The following is a 25,448-nucleotide window of genomic DNA, read 5'->3' as shown; positions in this document are numbered from 1 at the left end:
AGCAGCCACCACCATCTTGGGAGCTCTAAGAACAAAGACCCACCGGTAACGGCCAGGCTGGTCTTGAACTCCTGACCTCTTGATCTGCCCACCTTGGCCTCCCAAAGTGCTGGGATTACAGGCGTGAGCCACCATGCCTAGCTTTGTTCTGGAATTAAATAGTGGTGATTGTTGCACAGTCTCGTGAATATACTAAAACTCCCTGAATTTTACGTAAAAGGGTGAATTTTTTGGTATATTATGTGAATTACATTTCAATTTTTAAAAATTGATTCCCCAAACTATGTACATATTTAAAGAGTACATGAAAGAGAGGGAAAGAAAGAAAAGCTGGATGTGAGATGCCACAACCTGATTCTACTCACTCCTAGATTTATTGAGTACCTACTATGTGAAAGGCACCACTCCAGGCAGTGGGTTCCCACAGCAAACAGAACCCTCCTCTGGGGAGCTTATGCTGCACTTGAGGGGGAGAGTGGCTATGAATAAAGAACATAGTTTCCGATGGTAATAGGTGCAGTGAGTAAAACAATGCAGTGTGAGGCCGGGTGCGTTGGCTCACGCCTGTAATCCCAGCACTGTGGGAGGCCGAGGTGTGCGGATCACCTGAGGTTGGGAGTTCGAGACCAGCCTGACCAACGTGGAGAAACTCTGTCTCTACTAAAAATACAAAATTAGCCGGGCCTGTAATCCCAGCTACTTGGGAGACTGAGGCCGGAGAATAGCGTGAACTCGGGAGGCAGAGGTTGCGTTGAGCCGAGATCATGCTATTGCACTCCAGACTGGGCAACAAGAGTGAAACTCTGTCTCAAAAACAAAAACAAAAAAACACAAAAAACCGAAACAACAACAACGCAGAGTGGAGTGATAGCCTAGGGAAGACAGCAGAGTGTGGAAAGGCCTCCTGGGATGCTGGCATTTGAGGCAAGTTCTGAGTGACGAGACAAAACCAACCCTATAAAGAGCTAGAGGAAAGTCTTAGACCAGTATTTCTCATGAGGAGACAGCACTCCAAAATCCATCCTTTGGCCTGGCACAGTGGCTCATGCCTGTAATCCCAGCACTTTGGGAGGCCAAAGTGGATGGATCACCTGAGATCAGGAGTTCGAGACCAGCCTGGCCAACATGGCAGAAACCCATCTCTACTGAAAATATAAAAATTAGCCAGGTGTGATGGTGGGTGCCTGTAATCCCAGCTACTCGGGAGGCTGAGGCAGGAGAATCCCTTGAACCCAGGAGGTGGAGGCTGCAGTGAGCCGAGATCACGCCACTGCACTCCAACCTGGTGACAGAGCGAGACTCTGTCTCAAAAACAAAAACAAACAAAATCCGTCCTTTGCAGCAGCAACACACACGCTTTCTGGCACCTCAAAGGGGATTGGCCAAGACTGGAACACTGGCTGCGGGGAGGGGGCCGGGTGCAAAGAGCTGGTTTCTGGGTAGACACGCAGGACCTTTGGAATGCTTGCTGCCCCACTCAGCGGTATTTATACCTCTCCTCCAACTGCGAAGTCAGAGCTTTTTCATGTAGGCTGAGAAAACTCCGAATAAGGCAACTTCAGGCCAGGACATAAGACGCATTCCATATTTCACTGTAATTGCTTTCAAATTAGGTTATGTCGTCATGTAACAGGCATACACAGTGCACTTGCTTTGCCCCCGGCCGGGGTTGGGTCCTGGACGGGCAGCCCCGTGTGTCGCTGAACTGCGGCAGCACCAGCCCTGATCGCCTGGGCAGGTGGGGCTGTCTGCGTCCCATGCATTAGTTGCTACACCCATCTAATTTGTGGCCATGTTATTGTGACCTGCTCGTTTTCTGTTCTTTCAGCCTGCTCCCTGGCTTTTATCTCCTTCAGAATCTGGTGGCAGTGGATCTTCAAAAAGTGCTCAGGTGTGCACTCTCATAGACAGGCCAGAGGCTCCACAGGCCCCCTTGCCAGGGCGAGCACCTCTGCCTGTGCAGCTGGTAACCCAGATTCCAGAAGGCTTAGCCGTCTGGCCCTGAAAGCGCCTTTATAGTTGGTGATGAAGCCCGTGGGCCAGGGAGCCGTTTCTGCTTTCAGGAACTGAAAAGATGCCCCAGTGGGGCTAGGCCTTGCCTGAGGTCTGGCAATAGCCTGCCAGATGGGTGATAACAAGGCTGGGTGCCTACCCAGGAATAAATAGCTGTCCCTCCCCTGTGTCCAAGCCCCGGACACCCTTCCTGAGGACCCGTGGAAGCAGGAACCATGGGCAGCGTCAGAGGCCACAGCAGGCAAGGTGGGAGTTCAGGAGGTGGGACGACGCCCTCCCCCTCAAAGCAACTGATGCCCCAGCGGAACGACAAACCCTACACGGTATTTCAGAGCCAAGGTTTGAAAACTCCCAGGGTGCTAGGGAGCTCCGTCTGGCCTCCAGGTACCTGGGGGTGGGGCTGGCTGTGGCCAGTTGCAGTCAACCCCGAGCCTAGGGAAGATGCATGCAGGCTGGTCCTCCTAGGTCAGCCTGTCGGCCTGTGATATCCTGCTAGGTGGGTGGGCAGTGAACACGGCAGAAGAGGGTTGTGGTGTGAGGCAGCAAATGGTTCTTTCTGAAATCTTGTTAAGTGCAGGGTCCGTGGAATCCATATGTGAGCATCAGCCTGGTGGGTGGGGAGAGGGAAGCCTGCGATCCCGTCTGGATCCTGTGCTACACAGTGCAGAGCCGGCATGCTCGCCCCTCCCGAGGGATCTCTCGAGCCTGTTTCTAGGCTCAAAGCGACTTTGCAAGAGACTCTCTTTATTCTGGGCTTAGTGGAATTCCAGCTTCCAACAGCCATTTCCCTCCACCCCCTTCAGTTCTGAGAACATGTTTTGTAACAGGAAGGCAGGAAGAAAAGAGAAGGCGAGTTTGTTCAGCTGGGTCAGCCTCATCCCACCAGGGCCCTTTCTAACCTCCAGTTCACCATCGCCCTGCCTACTGGAACCACTCGGTTGCCCTGTGTCTGCTGAATGTTTGTTTCTTAGTCAGTGCCCCAGAGTAGAGAGGGCTTTGCCTCTTCGGGTTGAGGGAGGGATTCATTGATGAATGGCTCATTAAAGCCCACTGCTGCCACATTCCTGGGTGCTTAGGTCACCTCCTGAACAATATCCATCATTCATTCACCTACCACCCCACATCCTGGCGACTGGGAGGGGTCCCTGTGACGCAGGAAGGACTTTATGACCAGAGATGCTGGGTCTCCATCTCCCTCCTGCAGCCCACAGTGACAAAGCAGAAACTGCTCTTGGGGCTCCCCGAAACCCGCCTTAGCCGGGTCACCATGGGCCTTGGCACACAGAGGGGTGACCGTGGAGCCCAACTCAACTGACAAGCTTGCCTTTCTCTGTTCTTCCACCCCCCTTCCCCCTAGTCACACCCTGTGCTATTTTAGCAACCAGAGAAGCCTCTTTAATAGGCTGCCCGCATGCAGGGGCAAGCTCTGAAGCCTCCTCTCTGTGGTTTGGTTCACATGTGTTCTCAAAGACAGATCCTTCCTTCCTCCCTAGATAGGTCAAGGGCTGGATGCAGACTCCCTTCACAGGAGGGCCAGGGACAGGCTGGGAGCAGCGGGGCCACCTTTTGAGAAGCAGGCGAGTTGCTCGGGCGTCGCTGTACCTGCCTGCCTGCCTGTCTCCCTGCCTCCCTGCCTGCCTTGCTCTCTGAGTTCACCTCTAGCTCGGGGACCAAGGCTGGGCTGGGCTGGGTGGGGCCTTCTTTTTTTTTTTTTTTTTTTGAAACGAGTCTTACTCTGTTTCCCAGACTGGAGTGCAGTGGCGCGATCTCTGCTCACTGCAACCTCCACCTCCCAGGTTCAAGCGATTCTCCTGTCTCAGCTTCCCGAGTAGCTGGGATTACAGGAGCCCGCCACACGTCTGGCTAATTTTTGTATTTTTAGTAGGATGAGGTTTCACCATGTTGGCCAGGCTGGTCTCGAATTCCTGATCTCAAGTTATCCACCCGCCTCGGCCTCCCAAAGTGTTGGGATTACAGGTGCGAGCCACCGCGCCTGGCCCTGGCTGGGGGCTTCTTGACCTGACTCTGCTGTCTCTCCCTCACTGGCCAGCGCCTCCCATTCTACTCAGACATCGTGGAATGAATGCCCACCCTGTCTTTGTATGTATCATCTGTGTCTGTGTAACATTAAGCAAGTCACTGAACCTCTCCCTGCCTCAGTTTCCTCATCAAATGGAGATAATATCTCCTGTGATCATGGGGTTGGAGGTTTTGAAGAGTTGCTAATGTGTAAATAGTAAGAACTACCAATTAGCCATTATAGCATAATTACCTTTAATATGTCATGCCCCCCCCCCATCCCAGTGCTGAATGTAATATTGGTGGGGGATGGGTTGAGACAGGATCTGGCTCTGTCACCCAGGCTGGAGTGCACTGACATGATCTCAGCTCACTGCAACCCCTGCCTCCCAGGCTCAAGCCGTCTTCCCACCTCAGCCTCTCGAGTAGCTGGGACTACAGTCACGCAGTACCACGCCTGGCTAATTTTTGTAGTTTTGTAGAGATGGGGTTTTGCCATGTTGCCTAGGCTGGTCTCGAACTCCTGGGCTAAAGCAATCCTCCCGTCTCGGCCTCCTAGAGTGCTGGGATTATAGGTGTGCGCCACCACGCTTGGCTGGCCAGAATGTAAATGATAACTGTTTAGCTTTCTCACGTGTCCAGTACATAATAGGGCTCGAAGTCAGTATTTGTGAGGCAGGTGCATGCCTCTTAGGTGCGGTCCTGAGGGCATGGCCACTGCCACGTTCTGGACGGTCAGAATCGCTGCTGCCCCTGGAAGATGACCGTGATGATGAAGCCCAGGAGAGCTCAGTGCTTTTTGCCTTTCCCTCCTCCCACAAAGGGCTGGCAGCTGTGGTTCCTCCCAAATGAAATAGAAACCTTGAGTTTGCATTTCTCCCTCGGCTTGCCGGCAGGGCACCTCTGCCTTCCTCTTCCTGCCAGGGGAGGGAGTTTCTCTCAGGGGCTCTTCACCCTGCTTTATTCCTGGCCATCACACGTTGACCCTCGTCCCCTTCGGCTCTTTCCCCGCATGGCAGGGACAGCACGACCGTTTAATGGCCTTGTGAGGCCAGTGTGCCAGCCTCACTCCTTTACTCCCTTCTTTCTCGGAGCGGGCTCTGTCCCTTCTGCAGGAGGGCTTTGGCACGTGCTCTTCCCAGTGCCTGGAAGGTCTCCCTCATTTTTGTCTTATTAACTCCTCATCCTTCAGCTCACCAGAGTTTAAGAATGACCTCTTCAGGGACACCTTTCTGTGTCTGCCTCGCCACTTGCTTGATGCCCGCCCGCCACCATGCTGACCGCACTCTTCAACTCCCATCACAGGGGAGGGGACACAAACTTGGCAGAACACCCCATGGCCCCAGGAGCCCAGCACCTGGCTTTAAACCCAGCTCTGTAACTTTCTAGTGTGTGACTGATGGGAGCAAGCCACTTCACCTCTCAGGCCCTCCTTTTCCTCATCTGTAAAATGGAGGTAGTACTAGCACCTCCCTCCAGAGATGATTACGAGGGTGAGAGAATTAGTAAGTGACCAAGTGCCTGGAGCAGTGCCTGCCCCTAGTAGACTCTATGGAAGTGTCTGCTGCGGTTATTGCTGTTATTATTACCATTTTTCCTAAGGGCATTATTTCTGGAGTGAACTGATTGCTTGATTAATGAGATCAGACCTGGAGCCTCATGAGAGTGTCCACTTTTGCTCACTGTTATGGATTCGGCACAGGGCCTGGCCCTCTGCTGACCCCCAGCACATGCTTGTCCAGGGAATGAATATGTGCGGACCCATGGCGGCCTGGGGCATCATGAAGTCGGCTGCCCACATTCTGAGAATTCTGCATGGTGGAGGGCGGCATGGTGGGCGCATAGGGCCTCCATCTATAGAAACCACCTCTCCACACCATCCACCCCACGCAGCATAGTCTAAACCGGGTAGGGAGAGGAAGGATGGAAGCAGAGTGTTATTTTTGTAACCAAGTAGAAAAAAGCGATGAATTTTTAATGTCCCGTTTGAACTCCAGCTCCTACTCACCAGTCTCTCCGCATGGAGAAGTGGTCGTCATGGTCGACCTGTTCCTAGGGGTGGCCTTGTGAGTGCAGGCTCTCTCCTCACCAGAGCTGAGGGCTTTGTGAACCTCTGATGTCAATAGATGCCCCTCGTCTTCCAGGAGGACAAAACAGGGCAAAGCAAGACATGGGGTTAGGATAGGAGCACATCAGTGGAGTTCACCAAGGCTGTGTCAGTTGTGTCTGAGCGGGAGTTCTGTTCTGTATCATCCAGGCCAGGCGAGTGAGCACCTTGGGGCTTTGCCTGCGTCAGTCAGGAGGACAGAGCACACGGAAGAGTTACCATTGATTTCAGAGCAGACCTTCCTTTGACACTTGTTTGACACATCACTGAGTGATTGACATGGCATCCTTGTTAATCCCTATCTTAACCTCTCGGTTATGGTCCTGTTTATCAGTGAGGAAACTGAGGCTTATCGCTTGCCTGAGGCCTCAGTGGCAGAGACAAGATGTGAATCCACACCTGTGTGACGCCCAAGCCAGAGCTCTTGTTTGCTACCCAGAGAAGATGAGCACAGGTGGGGTGTATGTATGGAGGGCGGGTGGTGCAGCAGCCCCTCTGAGAACAGGCGGCCAGAACCCAAGCCGCAAGGTTTGTTCACAGCCTCCACAGGGTGGGGTGGGGCCATCCGCAGAGGGTCTCCTGCCATCCCATTTTCCCTACATACCAGTGGGTGGTCTGAGGGCCTTTGCAGAGAAGAGACTGGATCTCAGCGTGTGCTTGTGCGTGTGTGTACATGCACACACATGCGTGTGATTCATCTGGCTCTTAATTTATGCCAAGGAGCCTGTCAGATGCTTTAAATGTATTTTTCCTGTTTAATTCTTAGAGCACACTGCAGGAGGTAGATTCTGATAAATCCATCTTACAGGGAAGGAAACAGACTTAAGTAGGTAAAGTCACTTGGTTGGAAACATGGAATGAGTAAGCCAAGGGGCTGGCATTCAAACCCAAACCCAGGTCTGTGCCCCTGCAGAGCCTGCAGGAGCAACCTACACAGGCTGAGGCTGTGAGGGGTGCTGTTTGCACGCGTGCCCGGCCCTCCCTGCAGCCCAGGTGCCTAGGTCTGGGCCTGGCAACACCAGAGCACGGGGCCTTGGCCTCGGGGAACAGCCCTCTTGTGTCCTCAGGCTGTGGGATGTGTCTTGGCTACTTTGCTGCCCAGCAGCGCCTGCTCTCAGGCACATGTGAGAGTAGAGGCCTACCATCCGTGGCCACTTCCTTCCCAGCCCATTTGCTGCTGCCCTCTGCTCCGCAGGGCTGCTGGGCTCCACACCTGCTTGCTGCCCGCCATCAAGGCTGGCAGTGCTCTGGGGCTGTAAAGGCGCAGGCACCGTACTTCCCACCCCCTGGAGCTCACACATGGTAGGAGAGAGAGCTCATGTGCGTGGAACATCCAATGAGACTAAAAGTGACTGGGGGATGCTACAGGAGAGATGCCAAGGGCTGCGTGGTGCTGAGGGCGGGCGGGGACAGAGCAGGCACGCTGTGGAAGGGGTGGGCAGAACTCCTGAGACCAGGGCAGGGAGGGAGGAGACCCTGGGAGGCACAGGGCCATCCAGAGAGCTGCCATTTCCTGAGCACTGCCATGCACGCTACAGGCATGGCCACCTTGAGTCCTCACACTGCCCATGGCCTAGGTGGGATCTTCATCCCCACGTTGCAGAGGAGGAAATGGAAGTTAGGAAGGTTGGGTGGCATGTCCGCATGAGTGGTGTAAGCAGGGTTCCCGCCCTGGGCTCTCTGAATTCAGCATTGTATGGGGGAGGCTGGGAAAGTGAGTTAGTGTGCTCCGTAATGAGAACCTACTATGGGGCCCCTCCCCTCAAGGAGCTCATAGCCATGGGAGGGTGGGAGACAAGAACTGTTAGAGACCAGAGAGCAAGGGCGTGATGCGATCTGCAGGGAGGAGGCCATCCAAGGCAGACCTGGGTCAGGGAGGCCATGGTGCGGGTACCGTCCATGCACAGCATTTGGCCTGACTTTTGAGGGGTGCCCAGGGCTGGCTACATGGCAGAGCAGAGGTATCTTTAGTGGAGAAACAGCGTCGTGCCACCAGGAGGGGGTCTCTGTCTCCCAGGTAGAGGAATTCTCCATGGCGAGAGGTGGGGCAGGGGTGGTCTAGCTGTCCGCGCTTGCCCCCGTTCGGATTTGGAAGGAAGCCCCATGCTGGGTCCACACTGTGGTACGGCATATTAATTAGGCAGCTGCTTTGTCTGCGAGGGGCTTTATGTCGGGTCTCCCTGAATGAGCAGGGCTGGCGACAGTTGTCAAAACACATGGTGCTTGGCCAGAGCCTCCGTGGAAGCCCCTTGTGCTCCGCATGGCCTCCGCCTGCACCCGGGGCATGGAATGTGCTCTTGTGTGTCCCTGGCTGTCTGCCCACTTCTACACTGGCCCCTGCAGATGGAGAGGGTGGGGTACAGGGGTTCCTATAAGAAGCAGACACTTGGGGTTTTTCCCAGGCCTTGTTGCGGGAGGGTGCGTAGGCTGGTTTTCCTGAAGGCGCCTGGGCGTGTTGACGTTAACTGATCTGAGATCTTCTGTGGCCCTAATGTCTATGAGCATGCCCCAGCTTGCAGGGGGCTGAGTAGCTGGGCACCACCAGGAGGCTGCATGCCCCGTGCTTGGGTGTACCTATGCCCTGTCGGCATCGTTGGTCTGTTAGGGCCAGGGACTTAGACTTCTTGTTTAGTACCCTCCTTCCCTTCCAGTTGGTCCTCCGAAACATTTTCCTTAGATGCGGCTGCCTAATCCTGGTAAGGGGCGCCTGCCTCCCACTTGCCTTCCAGCCTCCTCTAAGCTGCACTGAGTCTTAAAAATAGGAACCGGGTGCGGTGGTTCATGCCTGTAATCCCAGCACTTTGGGAGACTGAGGCGGGTGGATCACTTGAGGCTAGGAGTTCAAGACCAGCCTGGCCAACATGGTAAAACCCCATCTCTACTAAAAACACAAAAATTAACTGGGCGTGTTGGCATACGCTTGTATTCCCAGCTACTCAGGAGGCTGAGGCATGAGAATCGCTCGAACCCAGGAGGTGGAGGTTGCGGTGAGCCAAGATTGCACCACTGCACTCCAGCCTGGGTGACAGAGTGAGACTCCATCTCAACAACAACAACAAAAGAATAGGAAGGATGGGGCATGGCATGTTCTCTAGGAGAGAGAGGGGCGGGGGCATCTTGCTCACAGGAAGCCAGACGACACAGGCATGTAGGCATGTGCCCAGGGCTCAGAGGGTCCAAGTTCCTGGCCTTTCCTGATAGGGCTTGCTGCTGGGCTGCCCAAGCTCAAAAAGAGACTTGAGGAAATTTTGCATTTATGGGAGCTTTTCTTTTCCTGCCACTTTCCTGTTCTGGGTTGTATCTGTGCACATGATTGGAACGCAGCAGCCTGAGCTCCTGCCTGAGAAGAGCAGCCGCCGGTCAAGGTCCAGCTGGGGCACGTGGGTCTGGCTGGCAGATGAAGGGCTGGCCTTCATCAAGAAAACAAGCCCCGTGAGGGCAGGAGCCCGACCTGTTGATTCCACACTACCGAGCCTGGTGCTCAGTGATGTTTATGTGACCAAGTGAGCCAGCGGTGGGCTGAGGCACCAGTCTGATGTTTGTACTGGTCTTCCTTGAGGCAGCTTGGGGGTGTGGAAAAAGCACATGTTGCCAAAATTGACAGACTTGGGTTCAAATCCAAGCTCTGCCACTTACCACCTGGATGGTCTCGTGGTGGGTCATTAATCACCTGAAGCCTCAGTTTCCTCACATCTGCCTCCCACGGTCCCTGTGAGGATCAGAAACAATGTGTATATCGGGTACGTGCGGTGTGTGTGGGTGAGTGCTCCGTGGCAGCTGCGGTTCTCCTGAGGTCAGGGCTGTAGCCCGGCAGGTGTGTGGAAAGAGCCCGACAGCCAGGCTGACTCTGTGCACTACCCTTTGTTCTGCCTCCTCAGACCTTCACGGCGTGGTGCAACTCCCACCTGCGGAAGGCAGGCACACAGATCGAGAACATCGACGAGGACTTCCGAGACGGGCTGAAGCTCATGTTGCTCCTGGAGGTCATATCAGGTGAGGCTCCCAGCCACACAGTGCGGCCCAGACCTGGCACAGGTGCTCGGCCACAGCAGTCCCCAGAGATGCTGCCCACCCAGCTGTCTCGTTGCCCCTGGGGAGGAGAGGGCACCCCTTAGCATCTGCACGGCGGCTGGGTGGGTGGGGCTGGAGTGGCCTGGTGGTCCAGCAGGGGAACCTGGTTTTGGTGAACAGAGAAGACTCTAAAGCTTCTCTCCCTATCTCCCTTTCTTTCTCTCTGTCTCGCCCCCTCTTCTTTTCTCTTTGTGCATTTCTCAGGGGAGCGGTTACCTAAGCCGGAGCGGGGGAAAATGAGAGTGCACAAAATCAACAACGTGAACAAAGCACTGGACTTTATTGCCAGCAAAGGCGTCAAGCTGGTCTCCATCGGGGCAGAAGGTGAGCTGGAGATGGAGCAGTGAGGGTCCTGCTCAATTTCTGACCTTCAGGCTCTGAGGCACGTCTGCATTCTGAAGAGAAATTTTGTTGGTCGTAGGGTGCTTGGGGCACTCAGAGCCCCAGTACATACTCAGCAGTGATCCCAACAACTGTTCTTGATACGATGCTGGGCCCACAAGCTCCCCCAGCCCCTTGGAAAAATCCGGTGGACACAGTCCAAATCTAGGAAGTGCAACCCACCCAACCATGGGGGCGGCAGCTTCTGTAGGGGGTGGAATGGTTTTGACTTGCACTCAGGTCGCCCTCACTGGTTCTCCTTGTGCCAGGCTCAGCAGACAGTAACAAACACGTGCCATAGCCTCTCTCTGTACCAGGAACACTTTTCTCATTATGCCCTTCCCAATATCAGAGAAGGGGACTGGAGGCCCCGTGTCAGGCATCGGGACAGGGAGTGCATGGCCAAAGGTCAGTGCCCAGACTTCGCCCTGTGTGCACAGGCTTGGAGAGTTTCACCTCTGACCACCCCAGGATCCTCCTGGGCCCCATGTAGATAACCAGGACTGTAGCCTCACTAGAGCAGCAGGCTCTCAGCAGGGGCCCCTGGGTTGAGCTCCCAGGCGCTTTTAGAGACAGGCGAGGTCTGATGGAGCTCAGAAGCTCCCCAGCAGCGTGGGCTCACAGTTCTGCTCATTAGTCAGAGTAAGGATTCTTCACCCTGACATCCATGTTGTCCCAGCTTCTAGAAAAACAAAGTAAACTAATTGCCGTTAATGACAGGGCTCTGAGAGTTTGGCCAAGACTCCGGGCCAGAATGTGTGTACTGAGTTCCAAGGCTCTGCCCTGGCCCAGGACCTCTGCGAGGAGGGGTGCCAAGCCTTGCATGCCACAGTCGAGGTGGTTGGTGTTTGTTTAAAAAAATCACAACCCAAAAATTCAGTCAGGCCCTGAGATTTTCTGTCCTTGCATGGATCTTTCCTCCGGGCTCTGTTCCAGCCTTCTGCTTCTCACAGCTGCATTTATTTTGCTCAAATGCTAGTCTGTAAATACAGGAGAGGTTAGAGGAGAGACCCATGGCAGTCATCAGTTTTCATTTGGAGAAAAACTTGGTCTAAAAATGTTCTCTGGGCCGGGTGCGGTGGCTCACGCCTGTAATCCCAGCCCTTTGGGAAGCCGAGGCGGGCGGATCACAAGGTCAGGAGATCGAGACCACGGTGAAACCCCGTCTCTATTAAAAAATACAAAAAATTAGCCGGGCGCGGTGGCGGGCACCTGTAGTCCCAGCTACTCAGGAGGCTGAGGCAGGAGAATGGCGTGAACCCAGGAGGCGGAGCTTGCAGTGAGGCGAGATCGTGCCAGTTCACTCCAGCCTGGGCGACAGAGCGAGACTCCATCTCAAAAAAAAAAATGTTCTCTGTTCCTGCCCAAATTGGTTCACTCCTAGTCCCTGCGACTGTGGGGCCTCGGAACAAAGCCTAATGGAGGCGTTCCTGGGGCTCAAGGCACCTGAGAACCCCACCCCACGCTGTCCCCCTGTCCTTCCACATGATCGGGCATTCGCGGGATTGTTGGCTTCCCATAGGGGTGATGAGAGGGACCAGAGGCACAGCTGCAGGTCAGAGAAGCAGCTGGTGGATGTGTCATGAGAAACGCCATCCTCCTCTCCTCACCAGAACTCCATAAGCCCTCCGTGACCAGCTGCACCGGTGCCCGCTGGGCTGGGGAGCTGCGGCCATGCCCAGCTCTGCAGGCCCAGCCCTCGGGAGGTGCACAGCATAGATTTCCTGAGGCTCAAACTGCCTCGCTCCACTAAGGGGCAGGTGGCGCTGCTCCGTTTCTGGGTCTGGGGCTCTGAACCCTAGGACAGGGTGGACACTGGGTCCCTCCCCTGTCTCTGGGCAGCAGAATCAGCATATTTCCTCCTCCGAAAACCCGAAAGCTGTGGCTCATGGACACCCCCTTCCTCTGGGTGTATCCCCGGGGGAAGGTGGGCCCCATCTTCTCTGTGACCTCTCCACCTGCTTCCAAGCAAGCCTGCCCTGGAGTGTTCTGCTCAGAGGTCAGTGAGCAGGTTCTCCTGTGGTGTCCTGTGCCTCCAGCTCTGCAGTTAGCTCTGCAACTCACCCCTGTGCCCAGCCCTTCCCAAGAGTAGTTGCAGCAGTGGAGCCCCTCTGTCTTCTTTGGAAGCCCCTTCACCGTGCTCCTTGCATCTGGCATGTTGACAGGTGGGGAGGACTGCCCTAGGCACGCCTGACTGGTGGACTCCGGGATGAGGCACTGCCTTCTCTCATCCAGCCTCAGACACACAGCTGCCCTGGGCCTTGCAGAGAAAGTTTTTCTCTTTAGTTGCTGAGGCTGAGGAAGGTGTGGTCCAAGCCCTTCTTTTGAGAAGTTTCAGCAAGTTTTTTTTTTTTTTTTTGAGATGGAGTCTCACTCTTGTCTTCTAGGCTGGAGTGCAATGGTGGAATCTTGGCTCACTGCAACCTCCTGGGCTCAAGCAATTCTCCTGCCTCAGGAGAGTAGCTGGAATTACAGGCATCTGCCACCATGCCAGGCTAATTTTTGTATTTTTGGTAGAGACAGGGTTTCACCATCTTGGTCAGGCTGGTCTCAAACTCCTGACCTCAGGTGATCCACACCCGCCTCAGCCTCCCAAATTGCTGGGGTTACAGGTGTGAGCCACCACACCTGGCCGCAAATGTTTGTTTTTAGGTTAGTTCAGAAAGCGTACAGCCTGGCCACCTGGCCTCAGGCCTGTGCTCTCCCCTTCCTGACAACACAGCAGTCATGCTTGTTCCTCACCGGCCTTCCAGACACTGGATCCAGTGGTGGTCAGAGCAGCCTCGCCCTCATGAGGGCTGGCAGATGGTGAACAAGTAAACAGCCCGTCCAACACGTGATTTCACATAGTGATGGCTTGGGGGCAGCACAGGGGCCAGGGAGGGAGGAACTGGGTGGTGGGTGGGGGAGCTCCTTGGGACGGGCAGTCAGGGAAGCCACAGTGAGAGGTGGCACAAGCAGAAGCTTGCACGATGAGAAGGACCAGCCAGTTGAGGGTTGCAGGCTAGGTGCGTGCTTTGTGGGTGGACAGAAGGTGTGAACATCTCAAAGCAAGAAAGAGCCTGGCTTGCCCAGAGGATGCAGGTAGAGAAATCTGGGAGGATGGCAAGGCCTGGGCCTTCAGGGCAAGCCTTTTCCCTGTGGGCCAGTCATGGAGGCTTACACTTGCAGTCCCAGCACTTTGGGAAGCCAAGACGGGAAGATCACTTGAGCAGGAGTTTGAGACCAGCTTGGGTAACAGCAAGACCCAGCCTCTACAAAAAGTTTAAAAACTAACCAGGTGTTGTGGCGTGCGTCTGTGGTCCCAGCTACTCGGGAGACTGAGGCAAGAGGATTGCTTGAGCCGAGGCAGTCAAGGCTGCAGTGAGCTGTGACTACACCATTGCACTCCATCTAGCCAGCCAGACCCTGTCTCAAAAGAAGAAAACCGACCATGCTGGCTGCTGTGTCGATGTGGATTATGGGCGGGAAGGGTACATAGGAGGTAGCCTCATTGAACTCTGGAGATGAGAGTGGCTTGGAAGAGAGTGTTGGCAGTGGGATTGGAAGGAAGTGGTCAGATTTGCAATAAATAATAATGTAGTGTACATTTGCTGACTGAGAGATGAAAAAGACTACCTTTGCCCTGAGAGCGTGGGCCTGCGGTGCTCCCCTGTAGTCAGGAGGTATGCAGATGAAGGCAGAAATGTACAGAGCACTGAGAGTTGAGAGAGGTGTGAACAGAGGCCACACACCTGAGACTGGCCTCTTGGAGGAGTGGTTTTTTGAGTTGGGTCGGGAGAAGGAGCTGGCTGCGGGGCCAGGGACCCTTGTGGCCAGAAGCCTGCAGGCGCTCAGTAGCAGGAGGCTCTGGAACAGCGCTGCCCAGAGACTGTTCCATGCATTTTCTCCTGAGAGAGGGAGGAGGACGGGCCTGGGAGATGCACCTGGGGGTGGTTTGGAGCCTTTCTCTAGATAGGGCTGGAAGGTCACCTTCAGATTGGGCGGAGGAGCCTCACTTTGATTTTAACGACCTTCTGTCCTCTGCCCCCTTCCCTGTGTGCAGAGATTGTGGACGGCAACGCAAAGATGACCCTGGGAATGATCTGGACCATCATCCTTAGGTTCGCCATCCAGGATATTTCCGTGGAAGGTGAGAGCCACCTGTACTGTGCCCGCTTCCCACCTGAGTCAGGGCAGGTTAGAGGAGAGCTGAAGTGTGGTCTTCGTGCTTCAAGCCTCTTCCTGCTTCGTTGGGGTCGCTCACAGGGCCTGACCTTCGCAGGAGTAGTCAGTGGGTGGCAGGTGAAGGGAGGCTCCTCCCAGCCGCCCACCTCTTGGCTCCAGTGCCCTCTGAGTGCCTTTGCTCTCGCAGCCTCATCTCAGTGGACCCTCATGCCACCCTCATGAGATGGGCAAGGATAGCTGGGCCCATTTTACAGTCCAGGAACCCAAGTCCCAGAACAGACTAGTGAGAGAGTTGGGCCTGGGCCTGGTTCTGTGTTTGCTCGACATCCCCGTCCTTGAAACTTGGTCCCCATGGACGCGTTATGAGCTCATGCCGTCCAGGAATGGACGATTTTGCTTCCCTTCAAGCTCCTGTGTGCACACAGGATGGGCAGAGCCACCTGGGCCAGCATGCAGGAGCTCACAGGTGCCGGGTCGCAGTGATGACCGGAAGAGATGTGCTTCCTGCCCTTAAAGGGCTCCCAGTCTGTGAGGACAGCTGAGCTATCCACGGGGAACAGAAGGGCCCCCTAGGCTTCTCCACAGCTGACTTTTCACCTTGTTCAAAAGAGGCCAAGGCCAGTGTCAAGGGCTTGTCTGCAGTGTGTTCTGGTGGTAAAAGGCACGGGCTTGGTGGCCAGGCACACGGCACAGATTCAGGCCCTGACACCACCACCTCCTGGGGCAGCCCTGGTCAAGCGATTCTCCTTGGGGCCATGAGGATTAAGCAGGGCTGTGTGTCCTGGCAGTTGGGCCTGGCAGCATCCGTCTGCATCCGGAATGGGAGTAGCCGTCTCACTGCTATCACTGCTGCTGTTGTTAGGACTGATGTCCTCTCCCCTTGGGTTTTGTTTGACCCCTAGGCCTGAGGCTGAAAGTCCCATCCAACTTGGGCTGAGTTCTGAGGGTTTATTTTTGAGCCAGTGCTCACTGTCTTTGTGTGTTTTGCAGAGACCTCGGCCAAGGAAGGGCTTCTTCTCTGGTGCCAGAGAAAGACAGCCCCGTATAAGAACGTCAATGTGCAGAACTTCCACATCAGGTGAGCACCAGTCCTGCTCATCCTCTCCCTTCCTCTAGGAACCTGAGATCCTTCCTCCCACCTACTCTGTTTCCTGTGTTTTTGTCATGGTCTGTGAGATGCCAGCCCTCAGTCAGCCCCTCCCTGGCCATGGGCCCTACAAGCCCATGGGAAGGTCACCTGGTCCTCTCTGAGGAAGAGGAGGCAGTTTCCCAGCCATCCTGGCTGAAGGCCGTAAGGTCAGCCCTCTCGCTGGCCTAATAGAACGTTCTTCGTCCCCAGACAAGGTGACTCTCAGAAGCAACAATAAAGCTCTTCATTTTTGAGATAGGGTCTTGTACTGTCGCCCAGGCTGGAGTGCAGTGGTGCGATCGCTCGTCCCTGCTGCCTTGGCCTGGGCTCAAGTGGTCTTCCTGTCTCAGCCTCCCAAGTAGCTGGGACTACAGGTGCACGCAGCCACACTTGGCTAATTTTTTATTTTCATTTTTAGTAGGAACGGGGTCTCCCTGTGTTGCCCAGGCTGGACTTGAACTCCTGAGCTCAAGCAGTCCTCCTACCCCGGCCTCCCAAAGTTCTGGGATTACAGATGTGAGCCACTGCCTGCCCCTGGCCTCTTCCTTTATTTTGACAGCTCAAGAGTGAATTGTTTTTTTTTTTTTTTTTTTTTTTTTTTTTGAGACGGAGTCTTGCTCTGTAGCCCAGGCTGGACTGCAGTGGCCGGATCTCAGCTCACTGCAAGCTCCGCCTCCCGGGTTTACGCCATTCTCCTGCCTCAGCCTCCGGAGTAACTGGGACTACAGGCGCCCGCCACCTCGCCCGGCTAGTTTTTTGTATTTTTAGTAGAGACGGGGTTTCACCGTGTTAGCCAGGATGGTCTCGATCTCCTGACCTCGTGATCCGCCCGCCTCGGCCTCCCAAAGTGCTGGGATTACAGGCTTGAGCCACCGCGCCCGGCCGAGTGAATTGTTTTTAGAGTTGCTATTGAATTTTGTGTTGGGGAAAAATGTACTCTGTGGCTGCTAAGATGAACAAGCCTCAGCTCTGCCATGAACCTGCTTCCCTCAAAGTGAGTGGGAGATGAGACATGTCCACCATCGCCGTAGCTGAGGCGGGCATGGGCAGTGCCACATGCGGTCCAGGGGGTGGCAAGAGGCGGGCCTGCCCAGTGTTTGGGAGCACTGGCTCTGGGGGCCGCCCTGAAGTCAAATCCGGTTTGCCCTGTGGCTCCACCCTCTGAGTCTCCTGGATGACCCGCATAGGAATGAAGAGCAGGGCCTCGTGGGATATGCAGCGGCTTCAGGCTCTCAGGGACCCTCGCTGGGTGCAGAGGGCTTTTCCCATCGTGCTCACCCTGAGAGCATGTGGTCCTTCCCTTGGTCACTCTTCTCTGTGTGTCTCCTTTTTTTCCCTGCCACTAACTGACTGAATCTTCCTATAGCTTCCATTCATTTTCTTCAACTAGTAAGTATCTAGCATGCCCGCTGCATGCCACTAGTGGAGATACAGTGGCACCCAAACAAAGTCCCCATTTGTGGGAAGTTTACGCCACAGCGCGGGACCAGCTGTGAACACAGTGGCCAGTAATCCCGCAGCATAACTTCAGTGAGAAGTGCTGCACAAAGACAGGGAAGTCAGAGGAAGAAAGTTCCCTGGGTGGCCTTTCTGAGGAGGTGACATCGAGCTTGACCTCAGAGGGAACCAACCCTTAAAGGGTCTCAGGGAGGAGAATGTGACCCATCTAGCTTGTAACTGACCAACTTGTGGCCTTGGGGAGGTCCCTCTACTCCAGAGACCCGCGTGCCAAGCAAAATCCTGGCATTTAGCCAGCCCACGGACTGGCCTTCCTGTAAGTCAGGTCCACCAGGGTGTGGAGGCCACACAGCACAGGCACCAGCCTCCTGCAGTGGCCACCTCCCCCGAAGTGGTCTGTCTGGTTCAGGGCGGCCTCCCATGGAAGGTGCTAGCAGTTACAAAGCAGTTGTCGTGAGTCAGGCACTGATCCAAGCATTTACTCATTTAGTCCGCACAGCAGCCCTATGTAGCAGGTATGTCACTATCCCCATCGTACAGATGTGGACACCGAGATAGCCTGGCTTACCCGAGATCACGCTGTCAGTAGGCAGACAAGTCAGGGTTTGATCTCAGACTGCCTGGCCCCAGAGGTCATGCTCACAGCCTCTCTGCCACACCGTCTCCATGCAGTGCCTGGCACAGGCCAGACCTCAGTGAATGAGAATTAGTCATTGCTGTGGGTGCGCAGGGCCATACGGCACTCTTGTGACAGTGAGCGGGCCTTCCTATAACCTTTGCCTTTCCTTCCTCAGCTGGAAGGACGGTCTTGCCTTCAATGCCCTGATCCACCGGCACAGACCAGAGCTGATTGAGTATGACAAGCTGAGGAAGGTGGGTGTCTCGAGCTCCCCTTGATAGCCCACAGACGCGCCCTGTCTGACCCCCTAACTCTGGGTCACCATCCCCGTGTCCATCCATCGCCAGCCTCCAGATCCCGGTTCTGCAGGCAGATGGGTGGCCTGGGAGAGCCTTGTGCAGGCTTCCTGCGACCTCTGGCTTGGTGGCTGACTCTCACCTCCCTTATTCCCCTCGGGGGCTGTCCACTCTCCCTCTATGACACTGCAACCAACCCGGGGTTATTTACGGGCCTGGCCAGCCATGCTTTATAACTCCCCTTCCTCAACCTTCTGGATTCTAGAACCTCCTCTGCCCAAAGGGGCAGAGGACAAGGAATTCCAAACCATCACTAGCCCATGTTGCCCATACAGGGTCCTGCTCTCATTTGCCTATTCAAAGCCTGTATGAACCCAGGCCTTGCCCACCAGAAGCTGCCAGCCTCATGGGGGAAGGCAGGACAAAAATTTTGTCCAAAGCAAAGCACCACACCAGGCCATGCACATGTGCTCAGGCTGAATGGGGTGGCAGGGCGTGAGGTCAGAGCAGTGCTGCGGAAGAGGCTAGTGCACCCCGAGCCAGCAGGAGCCCGGAAGGGCCCCAGAAGAAGAGGCAGCTTAGAGCCAGAGGAGGGCTTCCTAGGGGAGGCACCAGACGGCACCCAGCCCATTCCAGCCACAGCGAGCAAGAGCGCTAGGTCCTGGCCAGGGAGACTTGGGGTGCAGTGGGCTTTAGTCCTGTAAGCAGTGGGGAGCCCTTGAGGGGGCTGGGGGACACTTCAGGGTGGTTGGCACCTGGGAGCTCTCAGTTTGCTCTCCTTACCCAGTCCCCAGTGCTCTCTCGGGTCTGGCCCACATCTTCCAGTCAGCATGAAAACCAGGGTTTAGGGCAGGGGGCTTAATCTAGGGTCTGTGGGTGGCTGGAAATTGTATGAAAAGGGTACACCTGCATTTTTCTGGAGAAAAAGCCCATGGTTTGTCCCCCAAAGATTTCACGAAGCACTCCTGTGAGTAGGAATTGAATTTATCCAGTCGGTGCCCTCCCGCTCACACACCACACACCACACATGGCCGAGAACTGCCTGAAGAAACCCCCAGTCCTAGCCTTCCTGGGTCTCTCCCTCTGGGCCAGCCCTGCCTGCCTCCTACTCCCGCACTCTGCCCTGACGGAGTTCTTGTTGCTGTTCCCACTTGCCTCCTTCCAGGACGACCCTGTCACCAACCTGAACAATGCCTTCGAAGTGGCCGAGAAATACCTCGACATCCCCAAGATGCTGGATGCAGAGGGTAAGTCATCTCTTCTGTTCAGCCAGCGCCGTGCTTCCTGATGGCCTTATCTGTCCAGGGCTGACCTCGGGCAAGGGCCTGTGGGCATGTCAGAGCTTCGGGTCACCTTGGGGAGCTGGCAGAGCCAGCGAGAAGGGCTGAATGATTCTGGGTGAACTCGGGACAGCCGTGTTGCCCTGGGAGACGAAGCGAGGACATCCTGGGCTGGCCAGATTACTTCAGGGATGGAGAAGGGTATGGGGAGGGGGAGCTGAAGGATCAGCTCTCCTGAGACTGCATCTCCACAGGACCCGGGAGGGGCAAGGTGGCTGAGGGGTGTTCCAGGCTTCCTGCGAGCAAGCCTGGCCTCTCCCTCCCTACCTGCAGCAGGCATGGAGTGTGGAGCCTGCCAAAGTGGAGTGTTTTGTTTTTTCCTTTCCGGCTTTGCTCCATTTCCCAGCCATGCACTGCCCCAGCAGGGACCTGTGTCTCTGGCCTCTGGTGGCCCTTGGAGTTGACTGTCCTGCTGCTCCTTGAGGCCATTCTCAGAGAACAAAAGTGGCCTCATTTTAATCTGCTTCCCACAGGCTTGTCCTTTCCAGAGCCATGGGAGAGGGTGGGGCTGAGGGTGTGGCTGAGCCCACCCAAGTCACAGTCACTCTGCGGGTCCCTCTCCCCCAAGGCCGTGGCTCCCAGTGAGTGAGGCCTCCACCCCGCCTGCCTGCCTCGGGCAGTTTAACCCTTGTCGTTCACTTACAGACATTGTGAACACGGCCCGCCCCGACGAGAAGGCCATAATGACCTATGTGTCCAGCTTCTACCATGCCTTTTCGGGAGCGCAGAAGGTACCGGGCAGGGCCAGGCAGGCCCTCCTCGCCGCCACCGCGCAATGCCGCCGCTGCCTCTTGCCTCCCGTGCTCACCTCATTTCTCTTGCAGACAGCAGTGGCCTCTCTCTGGCTGGAAGCCACCCCCTGCTCCCTGGTGTTGCTGCCCCCTCAGCCTTAGCTCACACACCTGTCGGGTACCTCATCTGTGCCAGGCTTTTCCAGGCATTGAGGATACCCTGGTGACTGGGTCAGGCAAGGTCCCTGCTCTCAGGGTACTTCCATGCTAGTGAGAGAGACACACCTGGCCTGTCACAGGAGTGGAATAGAGAACATGGGGCTAGATGGGGGGACAGAGATGACTGGGGTGACCTTCAGCTGGCACTGTCAACATGGAGGGGTGTCGTGAGCAGGTACTTGCAGCAGGAGCTGCTAGATGCAGCCTGGGGCACGGGTGTTCCAGGCAGAGGGTGAAGCACGTCGAAGGCACTGAGACAGGAAGAAGCTTGGCTTATTCAAGTACCAGCTAGAGAGGAGTGAGTGACAAGCAGTGACAAGCAGTGATGGGCCAGGCCCCACAAGACCCTTGTGGTGTGGGATAAGGAATTCTCATTTTACTTAGGGCCACGGGAGCCCCTAAGGGTCTTACTCCGTGGTGGTAGGTGCTCACTCACATTTTCAGACAGATCATTTAGCAACTGACTCCTCCAGCCCAAAACAAAACTGCCTTTATAGGGCTCACGGCTAGTCTGTCCCCAGCCCAGGCCTGGTTAGAAAAGGAATGCACCCCATTTGGACTCCACAAAACCCCGCAAGGCATGTCCACGCAGGCCTGGGGCTGGCTTCCAGTCCAGAGCAAGCGCTCTTCCTCCCGCATGAGCCTCGGGCCGGCCCGGCCGCCCTCCCTGCATCTTTCACTCTCTCCTGCCTCTCTCTCTCTTTCTCTCTCTCTCTGTGCAGATATTGTGGGTACTCTGAGGCCAGATGAGAAGGCCATCATGACTTACGTGTCCTGCTTCTACCACGCTTTCTCGGGGGCTCAGAAGGTGAGCTGGGCCGGGCACACCTCGCTGCTGGGGCTGCAGACCTGCCTTCACCACCGCCCTTGCGTGACCACCGGCCATCTGTGATTGGAGCCCTGGCCAGGCTGCGGGCCACCACACCACACAGACTGACCCTGCTGGGCTCTGACTCAGAAGGGTCCCCTGGGGCAGGTTTCCCGCCTGGCTGGTGCTGGGCCTGTGCTGAGGAGCCACAGACCTTCTCTGAACACAGCCCACCCTGGGAGGTGGGTAGTGGCATCCCAGGCGCTCAAGCAGAGAAACTGAAGCCCTGCGTCACAGTCAATGGCAGAGCTGGGATTTGACCGCCCAGCGTTCCCACTTGCCCCGTCCATCATCTGTACCACCTGCCTGCCCCTGCCGGGCCCTTTCATGGGGAGCACTGGGCTTTACCCCAGTTCTGCAGCTCCTTCTTGCCAGGAAAGGCTCAGCGTGTGCAGCCCAACCTGCACTCACGGTCCCGGCCTTCCAGAGGCCAGACAGAGCCCACAGAGGGTGTGTGCCAGCAGCCGCCCTCCTGCGCCCGGCTGACCTCATGCTGCCCCGTGGCTCCTGCTGGGCCCTCAACGTTCACGCAGAGGCCCAAGCACTGCTCCCCCTGCTTGCCTTGTGGTCTGTGAAGTACCTCAGGCAACACTCCCGATGCCTGCTTTGGTGTCAGTAGTTGGCACAGGTGCAAAGGAGGAGGTGGAATCGCTTCTTGTTTACTGAGCATGTACTGCATACTAGGCGCTCTCCAAGCTGTTCACATGCACAGGCTTCCAGAGGGCCCCTGTGCACACCCCTAGGAGGGCTAGGCGCAGTTAGCCCCATTTGAGAGAGGAGGAGTTAAATTTTAGGGAAACAGAGCTGTTCCTAAAGCTAGAAGGCAGGGGCTGTACCTTCTGTAGACCCCCTGCTTCGAACCCCCAATCTAGAAAGTCCATTACCCACCGTCAGTCTGGCTTGGCCCCACTCTGCCACCTCTTGGTACTGTGACCTTGGGTAGGTCACTTGACCTCAGCTACCCCATCTGTGAAATGGGCATCGCTGTAGTTCAGTCTCACAGGATTGCTCTGGGCGTGAAACAAGCAGGCAAAGGGCTTAGCACAGTGTCTGGCATGGCAGGTGCCTTGTCAGCAGCCGGGGGAGTCACAGTGGTGGGGAGTGTGGTTCTTCCCAACCTCAGGCCAGAAAGGCCTCTTCACCTCCTCAGCATGCGATTGGAGCTTGTGTTTGGAGTGTTCTGCTAGAGGGCACGGGCCAAGAGGGTGGAGGGAGGACCCCTGACCCACACCCCCGCAGGAAGATGGGCAGGGACCAGCAGCAGTGGACGATTCGTCACCATAGATCCCAACTAACAGCATGTTTGCCATTGGACTCTCCCCTACGGGCCCTGAGCCAGCCCCCTGCCCACCACATGGCCTCATCAGATTGCTTTTCCTTTTACCCACACTGCTCCTCTGTGCTTAAGGCTGAACTCCAGTGTGGAGGCGCTGAGAGATTTGGGGGAGCAGGGACTGGCATGCGAGCCCAGGACAGCATGGGTGGGTGCTGAGGTGCTAGGCCTGGAGGCTTGTCACCGGCCCCTCTCCTGAGGGGGTAGCGGAGGCCTGGCTGCAGGGTGCTGGCTGGTTGGGAAGGAAAGTGCTGGGTCCCTGTGTGCTCCTCAGGACAGCCACATGGTGCTGCTCCTGCAGCCGTCGTTTCCCCAGAGACCCAGTCCGAGCTCTTGCAAGAGTGCTCTCTAGGGTTCGTGTTTCGTAAATGCAGAGTGAACCCCAGGCCTAGCGCTGGTGTGCCCATTCTGTCCTGATCGTTTATTTCCAGTCACTGAAGCGTTCCCACCTCGTTCCTTTATTCACTCACTCATTCAGCAATCCTGAGCACCAGCAGTGCACTGAGCCCTAAGCTGGATGTGGGAACTCAGCAGTGAAACATGATTCCCCTGCCCTGTGGCAGCCCCGTGCTCACAGAGTGGACTTGAGTTTCGGGTGCCAGTTTTCTCTGCCCAGTTAGGAGTCAGGGACTGACCTCTGTGACCTCCACAAGCTGCAGCCCTGGCTGTGTTTTCCACACTGGTCTGGGGCCCGTGTTCCTTGGCCGAGGAACCTCCTGGACCTCATCTCTGAGGAGCACCGCCTGGGGCCCTGGGTGTGTGTCCCGCAGCATGGCGCGGGGTGTGCACGTGTGTGTGTGCACTCACATGAGCCCCAGCTGCCGCCTCCCCGCCTGTCTCCAGGTGCCGTGCGTGGAGGGGAGAGGCTGGGCATCGCTGCCTGCAGCGCTGGCTCTGAGCCATTGGCCAAGCCTCTCCATTTTCCTTCCCCATCACTCTGTAGACCCTCCTCATTCTTTCTGTTCCTGTTCTGTTGCCGTTTCAACTCCTCCTCTTGGACCCTTTCTGTGCTTCCTGAAAGGTACCTGGTCTTTCCTCTCCCTGTGTGCACCCCCCACCTCCTCTACACTGTTCACTGCCCCACAGCAGGACAGGGCAGGATGTTCTCCTGTAGTTCAGGCCCAGGGACTATGTCCACCACTCTCATCCTCCAAAGCCCCAGTGCTTTTCTGCCCCATGGATGGTGACTTTTGCCCCCTGGAGCTCCTGTTAACCCTGCCTCCAAGGCAGGAGAGAGGACAGGCCTGAGTGTGCTCCTGTGCATAGACCACCAGGCTCCTCCGGGGCCCAGGCGCCTCTGCTCTGCTGCCCCCAGCTCTCCAGCTTTTGGCTTCCCATCCATTCACCTTCCCACCGGGAGAGACTCCTCCACGGTCTTAGGTCCAGCACAGCCAACCCATCCAGCCTCACTCTTCTCTGTGTGGGGCACTAGAGGGTTTGCGAGCAGCAGTGGGAGGGCTCCCCGACCTTCCTCGGTGCCTCCCAGGTCTGGGCTCTCTGGACCCAGGGGCATTTTGCAGTTAGCAGTGAGGATGCCAACAAGGCCTGTTGGGACAGGGCACCATCTCACTGGAACTGTGCTTCCTCTCCTTCCCCTCTGTGAGGAGTTCTGTGGGCCTTGGACCAGCTGCTTTCAAGGGACATGCCCGTCAGGAGGGAGGGTGGCCAGCCCCCAGGCAGCCCTGACTGTGCGCTCCCCTCCAGGCTGAAACTGCCGCCAATCGGATCTGCAAGGTGCTGGCTGTCAACCAAGAGAATGAGCACCTGATGGAGGACTACGAGAAGCTGGCCAGCGACGTGAGTGTCCCCCCAGTGAAAGTCAGGGCCACCTCGTTACCCTCAGCCAGAGGTCACTGTGACTCTTGCAGTGGGAAAGCAGGTGTGGCAGCGAGATGACCTAGAAAAGTCTGCGCGGTCACAGACCATGGCATTTAGCCAGCCAGTGTGTGACCTCTCCATTTGCTTCCACAAGGCTAAGGGTCAGACTGGCAGCTACCTTGCCATTCAGTCCCTGGGCTCCCGAGCTTGGGTTCCTACAGAGATGCTCAGGGACAGTGTTTCCTGGGCACCTCAGTGCTTTAGCTTTAGAATCACCCGGGGAGCTTTGTGAAAGTCCCTCTTCCCGTGCCCTGGCCCTGGAGAGAGCGATTCAGAAGGATGGAGAGGGGCCTGGGAATGAGCAGGATAGCAGGCCCTGTGCAGGCACTTCACAAGCAGCCCAGCAAGACAGGAACTCAGATTATCCTTTCGAAGTGAGGAAACTGAGGCCCAGGGAGGGTCAGGCACGTGCCTGCTGTTACATGACTGGTGGGACAGAGAGCTGGGCTTCAAGCCCAGGAAGCCCTTCTCTAGAGCCCAAACTCAATGCTTCAGTTGGAAACAAGGGTGGTTTGTATATCTCTTCTGGAGGCTCTTCATTTTTGAAATCTCCATATTTAAGAAATAAAAGACTGGGCGCAGTGGCTCACGCCTGTAATCCCAGCACTTTGGGAAGCCAAGGCAGGCGGATCCCTTGAGGTCAGGAGTTCAAAACCAGCCTGGCCAACATGGTGAAACCCCGTCTCTACTGAAAATACAAAAACTAGCCGGGTGTTGTGGCACACACCTGTAGTCCCAGCTATGCAGGAGGCTGAGGCAGGAGGATTGCTTGAGCCTGGGAGACAGAGGTTGCAGTGAGCTGAGATTGCGCCACTGCAC

General features: G+C 56.1%; 1 protein-coding gene across 4 annotated transcripts in view; it reads left to right on the top strand.

Moving 5' to 3' along the window:
• The window catches only part of ACTN4 (actinin alpha 4), an 83,547-nt gene that overhangs the window by 42,739 nt on the left and 15,360 nt on the right, over positions 1–25,448 (top strand). For 2 of the 4 annotated variants that reach the window (XM_007996713.3, XM_007996715.3), the window contains exons 2-9: positions 10,018–10,132; positions 10,415–10,534; positions 14,637–14,723; positions 15,749–15,836; positions 18,140–18,218; positions 19,426–19,507; positions 21,273–21,358; positions 24,456–24,548. In XM_007996713.3, the coding sequence (XP_007994904.1) occupies positions 10,018–10,132; positions 10,415–10,534; positions 14,637–14,723; positions 15,749–15,836; positions 18,140–18,218; positions 19,426–19,507; positions 21,273–21,358; positions 24,456–24,548 (750 nt within the window). Of the gene's footprint in view, positions 1–10,017; positions 10,133–10,414; positions 10,535–14,636; positions 14,724–15,748; positions 15,837–18,139; positions 18,219–19,425; positions 19,508–20,245; positions 20,332–21,272; positions 21,359–24,455; positions 24,549–25,448 lie in introns of all 4 variants that reach the window. The other 2 variants (XM_007996712.3, XM_007996717.3) reach the window with 1 other exon arrangement.

This window comes from Chlorocebus sabaeus, chromosome 6 (assembly GCF_047675955.1).
Source record: "Chlorocebus sabaeus isolate Y175 chromosome 6, mChlSab1.0.hap1, whole genome shotgun sequence".
Classification (NCBI taxonomy): domain Eukaryota; kingdom Metazoa; phylum Chordata; class Mammalia; order Primates; family Cercopithecidae; genus Chlorocebus; species Chlorocebus sabaeus.
Note: the sequence above shows the minus strand (reverse complement) of the source record. Positions and strands in the feature narration are given on the sequence as shown.